The 12,859-nt window shown below is 43.7% G+C and overlaps 1 protein-coding gene across 7 annotated transcripts in view; it reads left to right on the forward strand.

Annotated features, from left to right (window-relative positions):
* The window catches only part of dlg3 (discs, large homolog 3 (Drosophila)), a 136,654-nt gene that overhangs the window by 66,610 nt on the left and 57,185 nt on the right, over positions 1–12,859 (forward strand). For all 7 annotated transcript variants that reach the window (XM_055926933.1, XM_055926930.1, XM_055926935.1 and 4 more), the window contains one exon: positions 11,999–12,052. In XM_055926933.1, the coding sequence (XP_055782908.1) occupies positions 11,999–12,052 (54 nt within the window). The remainder of the gene's footprint in view (positions 1–11,998; positions 12,053–12,859) is intronic.

Raw genomic sequence — 12,859 nt, forward strand, 5'->3', positions numbered from 1 at the left:
GTTTCATACAAGATGCATGTTTTGTAATACTTTTATTCTATATATTTGTATTCTTCTTTTCACTCTTTCATTTAAGTCATTATTGTGGAGTCTCTACAATGTTGTTTTTGTAACAGTATTTTTATTGGAATTTTACAATTTTCACCCATATTAAGAGATACAACAACAGAGACAAAGCAACAAAAAAAACAGCACTCACTTACACATACCTGCGCATATATATATATATATATATATATATATATATATATATATATATATATATATATATATATATATATATATACATATACATATACATATACATACATACATACACATATATATACATACACATATACATACACACCCATACATACGTACACCATTTTCCTCTCCCCGCTCGGCGCTTCTCTCACCCCATCCCCATCATTGCGTCTCTCAATACATACATTTTAAACAAACTTAAAAACAGAAATTAAACAAAAAAGCTCAGTTTAAACTCATAAGTTAGGTTCCACACATGGAACGTACAGTGTAATTCTGAAATACATAGATCACCACCATTCTAAGAGAATCCTTGCAGCATAATAGCTGATACCTCAGGTTCTTGGTAATTTAGATAGGGTTCCCATACTTTGTAGAACTGACCTGTTTTAGAATGCAATGTACATGTCAGATATTCCAGAGGCACCCATTCAAATAGTATCTTATGCCAATCTTCAAATAGAAGGAACCTTATCACTAATCCACTGTAAAATGAGGTTTTTCCTCGCTGCGAAGGTAAGGATGTTGTAAAGCTTCCTCTTACCCACAGTAGTAACATGCCTACTAGGGAGACCCAACAGTAAAGAAACTGGGTCCAATTCTAGATCAACCCCTAGGATCTTTTCAATTTCTTGCAGAACACCAGACCAGTATCTTTGTATTTTGGTACATGACCATAAACAATGTGTTAGGGTGCCTGTATCAGTTTTGCATTTAAGACACTGAGGAGAAGAGGAAGAGGGGCTAAAAGCATGTCTGCGATTTGGGGATATATGTAATCTGTGTATTATTCTTAATTGGATTGCTCTAGTACGATTACATATAGATATTGTTTTTGCATATCTCCAAATGTCCTCCCACATCTCTTCATCAATAGTAACAGACAATTCTTTCTCACACACTTGTTTCACCCTCTGTGTGTCGACAGCAGAAAAGGACCTTAAAGCATCATAAAACAGACATTTTCCTTTGTGGGAAAAAAAGCATTCTTTCAATGACAGACATATCAGGGTTACCAATTAAGGTGGTGGTCTTCACAATATAATGTCTTACTTGTAGGAAGCGGAAAAAGTCCTGCTTTGGGAGTCGATATTTCTCGACCATCTGCTCAAATGACAATAAAATCTTATCAGCAAGTAAGTCATTTTGTCTGTGTATGCCCTTATTAAGCCAAAAGTTAAAGCCAGCATCCAGCAATCCTGGACCAAAATCTGGGTTGTTAAGAATTGGGGTAAGAGCAGAGGTTAGTTTGGACCTTCCCAGGAAGCGTTGAACTGACCTCCATACTTTGAGTGTGTTAAGTGTAATAGGATTATTGCAGTGATCTTCTACAGACTTGAAACTTCAGAAAAATAAAAGATCCTGTAAGGGGTATTTTGAAAGAGAAGTCTCAATGTCTAACCAAGGAGTCATCGTTTGTGATCCAGTCAGAAATATAACATAAGTGGGCACACCACAGATAGAACCTGATATTGGGCAGATCCAAGCCACCCATAGAACTTGGCAGCTGCAATATTGCCATCTTAAGTCTTGGCTTGCTTTTACTCCATATAAAGGAACTTAGCCATCCATTTACATCCTTTATTACCTTATTGGAGATTATTACTGGGATCATTTGGATTGGGTAAAGTAGTCTAGGTAAAATGTTCATTTTCAAGAGGGATATTCTACCCAACCAAGAAATCGGGAGAGAGTTCCAGCGCTCCAGATCCTGTCTTATTGTATCAAACAAGGGAACAAAATTGGCTTTGTACATTTTCTGGAGTTACAAATATACCCAGATACGTAAAACCTAAGGGAGACCATTTAAAAGGGAAGGGGGAGAAGTATTAGGTACAGAGTGAAGGTTACCAAGTGGCATAGCCTCTGATTTAGTTAAGTTAATCTTGTAGCCTGAGAATTCGCTGAATAATTCAATAATATTAATAAGAGATGTAGTTGAAGTCTCGGGACTAGAGATGGATATCAGGACATCATCAGCATACAAGCTTATTTTATGGTGAACATCACCAATGAGCAGCCCCTGTATAGCAGGCGTTACCCTGATGGCCTCGGCCAGTGGTTCCATAACGAGTGCAAATAGGAGAGGGGACATAGGACAGCCCTGTCTGGTACCTCTGTAAATAGAGAAGCTGTTTGACCTTAGCCCATTAGTAAGGACAGCAGCCTGAGGATCATCATATAAAACTTTCACCCATTCTATAAAGTTGTCCCCTAGACCAAATTTATTTAGAGCAAAGAATAGGTAAGACCACTCCACACGATCAAATGCCTTCTTAGCATCTAGGGAGAGCACAAGACCATCCATAGCACTTTGTTGGTAGGCTTGAATTACATTAAGAAGCCTCCTGACATTGTTGCATGACTTACGGCCCTTAATGAAGCCAGTTTGGTCTCCTTTCACAATTAGAATTTTAGAAAGCAATTTTCTATCCACATTCAGAAGGGAAATTGGTCTGTACGAGGAACAAGACTCTGGACATTTTCCCTTTTTTGAGAATAAGTGATATGTTGGCTTCTCTCAGTGTTTGAGGGAGCTGGTCATTTGAAAATGAGTGGTTAAACATATCACGCAATTGCTCAAGGATCAGGCCATGGAACTCTTTATAGAACTCACTACAAAACCCGTCTGGTCCTGGGGCCTTACCATTTTGCAGATTCTTAATTGCGAACATTATCTCTTCCTCGGTAATAGGGGCATTAAGGAGAGACCTCTGTTCTTCGGAGATAGTAGGGAGCTGAATCTTAGAAAATAAATTCTCCATTAATTTGGGTGCATCATTTGGCAGTTGAGGCATAAAGATTTGCATAAAATTTCTTAAATGAGTCATTTATCAATATTTTCATATAAATGATTGCCATCAGAATCAGTAATAGTAGCAATCGACTGTGAGTCAGCTCTCTTTTTAGCTAGGTACGCCAAGCTCTACAATGTTGTTGATCCATCCTCAGTTTTCTACCATTACAGACATTGAACTCTATAGCTGTTTTAAAATCACCAATCATCACGGTAACATCGCTGGGCAGTTTCATTTCCGTCCTGCAGCTCAGTTCAGAAGGACGACTGTATCTTTGTGTCTGTGTGGTTTAATATAAAATCCACAGCATAATTATTAACTTCACCATACTTAAAGAGTTATTTAATGTCTGATTTGTTCTTGTTACCCATCTACTAATCGCTGCCCTTCTTTATGAAGCTTTCTAAAAGCTCCCTGGTCTTTGTAGTTGAATCTGTGCTTGAAATTCAATACTTGACTGAGGGACCTTACAGATGTTGTATGTAGAGAGGACAGAGGAACGGTTAGTCATTCAAAAATCATGTCAACCCCTATTATTTCACAGAGTGAGTCCATGTAACTTAGTGTGATTTGTTTTTTAAACAAATTTTACCACTGAACTAAACCGAACAAAAACATATAAATGAAACATGCAACAACTTCAATAAATTACAGTTCATATAAGGAAATCAGTCAATTTAAATACATTTCATATGACTGGGCAAGGGCGCAGCCATGGGTGGGCCTGAGAGGATATAGACCCACCTACTTGGGAGCCAGGCCCACCCACTGGGGACCCAGGCCAGCTAATCAGAATTCGTTTTTCCCCATAAAAGGGGTTTATTACATACAGAAATACTCCTCAGCACCCCCAACATCCCCCTTCGGATGATCCTGCAGGTGAAGAAGCCAGATGTGGAGGTCCTGGGCTGGCATGGTTACATGTGTTCCGCGGTTGTGAGGCCGGTTCGATGTACTGCCAAATTCTCTAAAACGCCGTTGGAGGTGGCTTATGGTAGATAAATTAACATTCAATTCCCTGGCAACATCTCTGGTGGACATTCCTGCAGTCAGCATGCCAATTGCAGGCTCCCTCAAAACTTGAGACATCTGTGGCATTGTGTTGTGTGACAAAATTGCAAATTTTAGAGTGGCCTTTTATTGTCCCCGGTGTAATGTGTAATGATCATGCTGTTTAATCAGCTTCTTGATATGCCACACCTGTCAGGTGGATGGATTATCTTGGCAAAGGAGAAATGCTCAATAACAGGGATGTAAACAAATTTGTGGACACAATTTGAGAGAAATACTTTTTTTTTTTGCGTACGGGACATTTCTGGGTTATTTTATTTCAGCTCATGAAACATGGAACCAACACTTTGCATGTTGCGTTGATATTTTTGTTCAGTATAATTTAGGCTTGACTAAACAAAGGGTCTGAATACTTATGCAATGATTATTTTATTGAAGAATTTATTTGTCCCAACATTTTTCTTTAAATCCATTTTAATCCCACTTTAACACAAAATGTGAAGAAATCCAAGGGTCTGAATACTTTAAGGCACTGTACATGCATGCACTCATCAGACACACATTGGCATGCTCCGATGCGCTCATTACCACATAACAGCCTCATGAATACTGAAGCATCCACTGGGAGTGGTATTGTGTGGAGTGCATGTGATAAGTAATATAATTTCAGTGTGTGGCTGTGTCTGTTGTGCTGAAGGTCAGACTAACCACCTCTCTGAGGCTCACCGTGACCACACAGGAAGCTAAGCCTGAGCACGCTTTAGTAATATTACATCAAGATGAGGAGGGAATGCTGCTGACAGCTGTGACCACCTATTAATTATCATTTCATAAAAATGTGTATGTGCGTGTGTGTGCACGTGAGTGTGTGCTTGTGTGTGCATGTGCACGTGTGTGTGTCAGTCTCACTCTGTGTGAAAGCGAGAGAGAGGATTTGTGTCACAATGCTTAAATCATTCACATCAAATGTGTTTTTCCCATGGAAACCATCGTTTGTAATAGGCATGAACTAATACATTTCCTTGTGGTTTTCACATGTGACTGAATGACTGAAATCAGCTGGTATTCTTATTGGGGACGAGGACGACACCCTTTCCTCTCTGTCCCTTTCTCTCTATATAATGTATATCTATCCCTTCCTCTCGCCTTCCCTCCTTCTCACTCTCTCTTCCTCCTTCTCTCCCTCCTCCTCTCCTATTCTTTCTTCCTGCTCTCCTCTCCCCCGGTCCCTCTGGCAGTGAGCGGGGCCTCAGCTCAGCGTGAATGAGATGTTGGGTGCATGGTAATTGAGTAGTTATTGATTGGACTGCAGCGTGGCATACAAGAGGCCAATGAAGGCCCGAGGATCAGAGCGAGGCACCACCGACCGACTGACTGCACCTCTCATCCCACATTCTGCAGGAAACATACAAACCATACACGGCTGACCAGCTCACAGTGACAGTTCATTGTAGATAACGTAGTATTGACGTATTGACATGTAACCATTGTGCTGTAAGCATCAATAGATACTGTAAGGAAGGTTAAGATTGACACTATTGGACTTGGGCTCACCATTTCTCTATATCAGTAATCAATATGAATGAGTGAAGGCAGAGGAATAATTTCCTAATGCTCCACGTATCATCAGACAAAACAGCCTCCATTACACTGTCTCAGACAGGACTGTATCATCAGACAGAACAGCCTCCATGACCCTGTCTCAGACAGAACATACTTCATTACCCTGTCTCAGACAGGACTGTATCATCAGACAGAACAGCCTCCATGACCCTGTCTCAGACAGAACATACTTCATTACCCTGTCTCAGACAGGACTGGACCATCTGACAGAATAGCCTCCATTACCCTGTCTCAGACAGGACTGAATCATCAGGAAAAACAGCCTTCATTACCCTGTCTCAGACAGGACTGTATCATCAGACAGAACAGCCTTCATTACCCTGTCTCAGACAGGACTGAATCATCAGGAAGAACAGCCTTCATTATCCTGTCTCAGATAGGACTGGATCATCAGACAGAACAGCCTCCATTACCCTGTTTCAGACAGGACTGGATCAGAGTCACTGTCATATTTCAGTGTGGCATTGTCATTGGTTACAGGGCTGCCATACAGTATCAGTGTGCTATGTAAAGGAGGATCTAAGGGTTATTGTCTTGTCAGCATCTCATTGTTATGCACATGCCAAACCCTCCTGTACCCCAGGGAACTCAATGAGTTTAAAACACCATAGAAATAATGCTGCATGAGGAGGAGCTTGGATTTCATTTGAGGTGTGGCCTCACTATCTATTGCAGTGCCAACATATGGCATCATCATATATAGGCTAATATTGTTTGTACTTTATTTTACAGTACTGTTTCCACTGGTATTTACCTGGATTTGTGCTAACAATAGGTATTTTCATGTAATTACATAATAAAAAGAATGAATCATAACTGGAATTAAAAATCTGAATGAATCAGATGAACAATTTAAAAGTGTAGCCTCAAACTTCATTCTGTCACAACATAGGATATATATATTTTTAAAGGACTCTAGCTAGATAGTGGAGACACAGGGCCTCTGGTCGAGTGGGCTCTGATTGACAGTAATAGTGCAGATCTGGACACAGTGTAACTGTTTCATTCATTCATTGCAGGGGGAGGATTGCAGCTAGAGTACTAATACGATATAGGCAGGCAGTGGGCAGGCAAGGCAGCCAAGCTGAGGCTGTGCCCATGGCCATGCATGTGCAACAGAGAGATTCATAAGCTGCAGTCAGCGTCCTGCGAGGTGAACCAGGGGGAGGCGGCTAAGCGGGGGCGCGAGCACCGGTTGTCATTGGAACACATTGATTATTTAGCAATTTGGACGAAGGCTGTGCTCTACGCTTTCCAAGGTTTAGTGGGAGTCTTTGTAGCGTTGCTGTCCAGACTGGCTGTAGCCAAATCAGTGCTGTCAGGTGCAGTGCTGTTTGAAGATAACACATGAGGAAACAAATGTCACAGATAAATAAATGAACGGAGGGATGGATGGATGGATCGATAGATAACAATTTGGAGGGAACTAATGAACAGCTGGATGTATAGAGATGAGTGTTTTTGTCTGGAATGGTGCTCAGTTGGGATAGGTTGGTTGTAGTGGTTGTACAGTCAGTCCTGTTGGGAGAGCAGCTTGAGCAGTGTGTGTGTGTGTGTGTGTGTGTGTGTCTGTTTGCCTGTGTGTGTGTGCAGCCTGCCCTGAGCCCTGCACTGCAGTTGGACAGAAGTGAACAGCGACAGCTGGCTGGGAAAACATGATTAGTGTTTGAATTAAAAGGAAATTAAGGGATTTATTATAATCTTATCCAGATTTTGGTTAATTCCCCCCATGCCCCTCAGTCACACCCTTCTGCCACATCTGGACGGTTGCCAACGTTTTTAACCGGCGTCATCCCCTGTTCCCCTCTGCCCCCCTCACCTCATTTGCCGGCCATCCCCATGTAACCCTCCCCTCACACACACACACACACACACACACACACACACACACACACACACACACACACACACACACACACACACACACACACACACACACAGGGCTGTGCACAGACCTTTCAGGGGGCAGTTGTTCAAAATGAAAAAAGGGTGCATAGGCCTATTTATTTCTTCAACAACACACTCATCACAAATTGTAAGCTCCTAAAGACATGATCGGGTGAAAGAAAGTGGACTGTTAGTTGATCAATGATGTTGATGATTGATGTAAATCTGCTAGTTAGCTAGCTTTATTTTATTTTTATTTTTTTACAGATTGTGATTTATCTTCAATTCTCTTAAATACTTAAATAATAACTTCATGATATAATATGAATAATCTTCTAACTCATGATATATGGCTGGCTGGCTAGTGTCTTATGTGGATATTTTAGTATATGTTGGTTAGCTAGAGTCTAAACTACCTGTGTTGCCGTTGCCCTGACACACAAGTGCAACTCCCGACTGCTGAAGGGATGGAGTTGGGGTCGAGGGTTGTAGATGCAGCCGCTCCTCTCTATGTCTTTCTGCCTCTCTCTGCTGTGCGTAGAAGCCAACCAGACCGAAATATTCATAATGATGTATATCAAGTGTTATCAAGTGTTAATGCTGCTGTGTTGCAGTACTGTTGATATTTAAACTAGGTAGCTAGCTACACACACTCGACGGGTGACAGCATCTCAAGCCATACGTGTCTGGATACCGAGCATGCGCAATTTCCGTACAGGGCAGACTGGGAAAACAGGCGCTAACCGAGGCACGCGCAAACGCTGTACAGGGCAGACTAACAGGCGCAACCAACGGACGGGGTGGAGGTGGATGGTGGCGAACTTGATGATATCACAACGACTTGCTGCAGTGGGTTCAGAACAACAATGAGAAAAAATGTATACAAAAACATATATTATACCACCACCCAAAAGGGCACTTGGCGATTGGGAGGGCAAATGGATGTGCTTTGCACAGGTAGACCCCTATCTGCGCACATGCCTGCACACAGACACACACACACACACACAGCACTGTATGCACCGTCCCCTGTTAATAATCTGTAAATGTGTGTTTATCTTGACCTCTTTGAGCCTACATTACAGACTGTGTAAGCCTCTCTCTCTCGGGGACGTGGCCAGTCCAGTGCTCTCACAGTCACAGCAGAAAGAACTGTGTGCTACTTTGTCTCTGTCATAAAGCTGTGTGCTGCTCCACGCTGCTGCCCTGGCCTCGCGGCCCCACACTGCTTCCCTGGCTTTGCGGCCCCATGCTGCTGCCCTGGCTCCGCGGCCCCACGCTGCTGCCCTGGCCCAGCGTCCCCACGCTCCTGCCCTGGCCCAGCGGCCCCACGCTCCTGCCCTGGCCCAGCGGCCCCACGCTCCTGCCCTGGCCCAGCGGCCCCACGCTCCTGCCCTGGCCCAGCGGCCCCACGCTCCTGCCCTGGCCCAGCGGCCCCACGCTGCTGCCCTGGCTTCGCGGACCATGCTGCTGCCCTGGCTTCGCGGCCCAATGCTGCTGCCCTGGCCCAGCGGCCCCACGCTGCTGCCCTGCCTTCGCGGCCCAATGCTGCTGCCCTGACTTCACGACCCCACGCTTATCAGCCCTCTCCTCCTCAAACCCAACTCCCACTTCAGAGACAACACACCGCTCTGGGGCGGATTTAGGATTACACACACTGAGATTATCTTCCCCTTTCTTTTTGTGTGCTTGTTAAGGGAGAAACAGATACTGGGATTACCCGCTTCAATCCCAGACTAGGATGACATTTTTATTTTCAGACTGACTGTCTTGAAACCTTACGAGGTTTATAGTGCTATTATTGTAACATAGTGGTTTATTTTCAATCATTGATTAGCTAGCTAGGAAGTAACCTCTGTTGCTTATGATAAGCTATTTTGTTCCTGCTGTTGTGTTTGTCATTTGAGGTCCCTTGGCTGTGGCACTGGATTCCGTTCACTAGCTCAGTCCAGTACAATGACAGAGCAGAAATAGCCCCCACTGTTGCCCTCAGGCTCCTTCTCTCCACTACCTTACACACAGCTGCTCAATGGGACCGGTTGGCTGTGGGGGATGAGTACATTTCTTAAAGACTTGGGTGTCTATGGTGCTGTGGCACACTGTGCACTTCTAAAACACACACACACACTTCTAAAAGCATGTGAAGGGAGCTGCTGCTACCGTGTCCCTTTGTTCTCACTAGGCTTTAGGTCTGGTGAGAACATTTCTGTCCTGTATTTTCATGACAAACAGGAAATGCTTAAATGTGTACGGTATATGGAAAACGTGCACACACAAGCACGGTCGCGGGCGTCTGCGGTCCATACGCAGATTACACAAGCCATGTTGTGCTGACTAAGGGACGTTTGTGTTTTTCCAGAGCTGGCCAGAGCCATAAAACTAAACTACAGATCTGAAAAAGAGGTCACGTCTTATGTGTTGGATTTGAACAGTTTCCATTAATCAGAGAAGTCACTCAGTGAAAATAAAGTAACAAAGCTCTGGAAAGATTCACAGAAACTGGGGTGTAGTATGATGATGAATGATGCCGATCAAAGCGAGTGGGGCTTGATGCTCTCATCTTATGACCTCAGTACAACTCCAGTATTCAGCCTTCTCTGCTCAAACCAGCTCTGATTGTATGTGTGCGTATTGAAGTACCATGGTCCAGCATCAAAGGATTGTTATAACTCGAGCTGTAATATAAATGGTGTGGTTCCTTTGTCTCAGACTGTGACCTGTTATATTGGAGTGTTGCACCGCGCTTGCACCTCCTTTGCCTGTGAGTCCTGTGTTAGAGAAGTGTCAGGTAGGAATACAAGAGCCGTGATCAAGTGATCCTTTAATGCCATTACTAGGGGGAGAGATGCCATGGAAATAAATGAGCGACCGAGAGTCTGTGCCACGAAAGCAATCATCCCGTAACTGCGATGACCCCTCAACGTGTTTAAAGCAGTCATGTAATATCACAGGCCATATGCTGCCTCATCACGCAGCCAAAACATGGAGAATGCATGCATGCTCATCGTGTGTGGCGATAGAGGTTGGTGGAAGAAGATTGGAATTAATGGGGATCAATAGGAGTGGATCCACTTTGAAAAGTCCCAAGAACCTGGTAGTGTGCAAACAGTGAATACTGGGGGGAGACAATAAGGGGGAGGCGGAGGGGGGAGGTAGTAAGTGACTAGTAGCTTTTCTCTGCTGGACCTCAGGTAGCCTTGGTCCCCTAGCTGCACCGTCAGCAACATCACCTCACCCCCACAGCTCAATCAGATCAATAGAGAGAACGCAGCCAGTGTTCCAGGACTCTGTGCTGTGCTATAAGGAGAGGCCATTACTGCTGGTCAGCCCTGTGTCCAGTCTACTGGGGCTATGTCCCGCTCATCCTCCGTCTCCTCAACTGAGAGCTGCTAGTCTTTTATGTAACATTTAATTGAGTATAGCATTCACATCACCTTGTGAGGGGACATTTTATTAGAATAAATTATGTCTATAGCTGCCGCTGTGAGAGGCATATCTTTGCAGTGCCCATTCCTGCACTCTGCTTTGACTAGTGCCCCCTCCACAGGATCATAACGTCTCCTCTGATACAACATGCATGGGATGTTGGGAAATTAACACCAGCCACTAGGTGGCGTAATGGAGCCTGAACAGCCTGATTGTCTTCCTAAGAGATCGAATTCTGATATACAGATACAACACAGAATGCAATAGTTTTTGAGTCTTACTGACCAAATAGACCAGCCATTCAAACAGGTGGACCGCGGTTCGGAACGGGACCCAACGTTTTTTAGGAACTCAGTCGGGCCTCCAATTCCTGGTGTCATATGATAACACATACGACATGGGAAAATGTGTAGAATTGGAGGAAATTAGCTTTAAAACTGCAAAATGTTATCTTCGCCAACAAGAAGGGTGTGAACAGTTTGGGGTTATGGGGTGGGGGTTTGTTACTATGTCGATAAATTACAATATCCATCCGGACCTTTGCCACTTAGAATATTTGTGTGACCAGACCTTCTGAAATGGAACTTGAGTACCCTGCAATACACCATCAAAACATAGGCGTAGTGTTGGATGCCTGACTTCAAGTTGTCATTTCCAGTGTGTTAGAACAGGTAGTGTTACGGTACAGTATGAGATGGTTGTGATATCCTAGACAATGACCAAATGGTCCCAACATACACACAGTTTGTTCAAATGGAGTCTTACACAGGAAGCAGGCAATTATAACACTGCTGGTCTCTTTTCCCCACTCCTCATTCTCAGTCCTCACACCTACTGTAGCCATCATCCACCCATCCCTAGCGAGACACAAACACACACACACACCGACTGTTCCCATGGCATCCACTTACTGGCAGCTAGCTGACTGATGATGTGTGATCTGCCAGCCTCACACACGCACACACATGCGCTTAGGTAATGTTGTATCTCTTTATCTACCTTTGCAGGCGAACCCTCCCCCCGTCATCGTCAACGCAGACTCACTGGATGCAGGCCCTTATGTAAATATTTGTTCTTCTGTTGTCTCTGTGTGTGGCATGAGTATCTATTCTGTTGTCTCTGTGTGTGGATGGAGTATCTATTCTGTTGTCTCTGTGTGTGGATGGAGTATCTATTCTGTTGTCTCTGTGTGTGGATGGAGTATCTATTCTGTTGTCTCTGTGTGTGGATGGAGGATCTATTCTGTTGTCTCTGTGTGTGGATGGAGTATCTATTCTGTTGTCTCTGTGTGTGGATGGAGTATCTATTCTGTTGTCTCTGTGTGTGGATGGAGTATCTATTCTGTTGTCTCTGTGGGTGGATGGAGTATCTATTCTGTTGTCTCTGTGGGTGGATGGAGTATCTATTCTGTTGTCTCTGTGTGTGGATGGAGTATCTATTCTGTTGTCTCTGTGTGTGGATGGAGTATCTATTCTGTTGTCTCTGTGTGTGGATGGAGTATCTATTCTGTTGTCTCTGTGTGTGGATGGAGTATCTATTCTGTTGTCTCTGTGTGTGGATGGAGTATCTATTCTGTTGTCTCTGTGTGTGGATGGAGTATATATTCTGTTGTCTCTGTGTGTGGATGGAGTATCTATTCTGTTGTCTCTGTGTGTGGATGGATGTGCCTCACGGTCGCAGCATATCAGATCACATTTACTCACCATGTGGACCTATTTCATTATCTCTATTGAGCTGCCTCTACAGCATGAATATGATGCAGTTATGCATTTAGTATGGTAATGCAAGAGATTGAAATAGTTTCTACTGTATTCCTGTAGGATTTATGGATTGAGAAAAGCCTAATGGTAATATTAATAGTAAACATG

Source organism: Salvelinus fontinalis, chromosome 6 (genome assembly GCF_029448725.1).
Source record: "Salvelinus fontinalis isolate EN_2023a chromosome 6, ASM2944872v1, whole genome shotgun sequence".
Taxonomy (NCBI): domain Eukaryota; kingdom Metazoa; phylum Chordata; class Actinopteri; order Salmoniformes; family Salmonidae; genus Salvelinus; species Salvelinus fontinalis.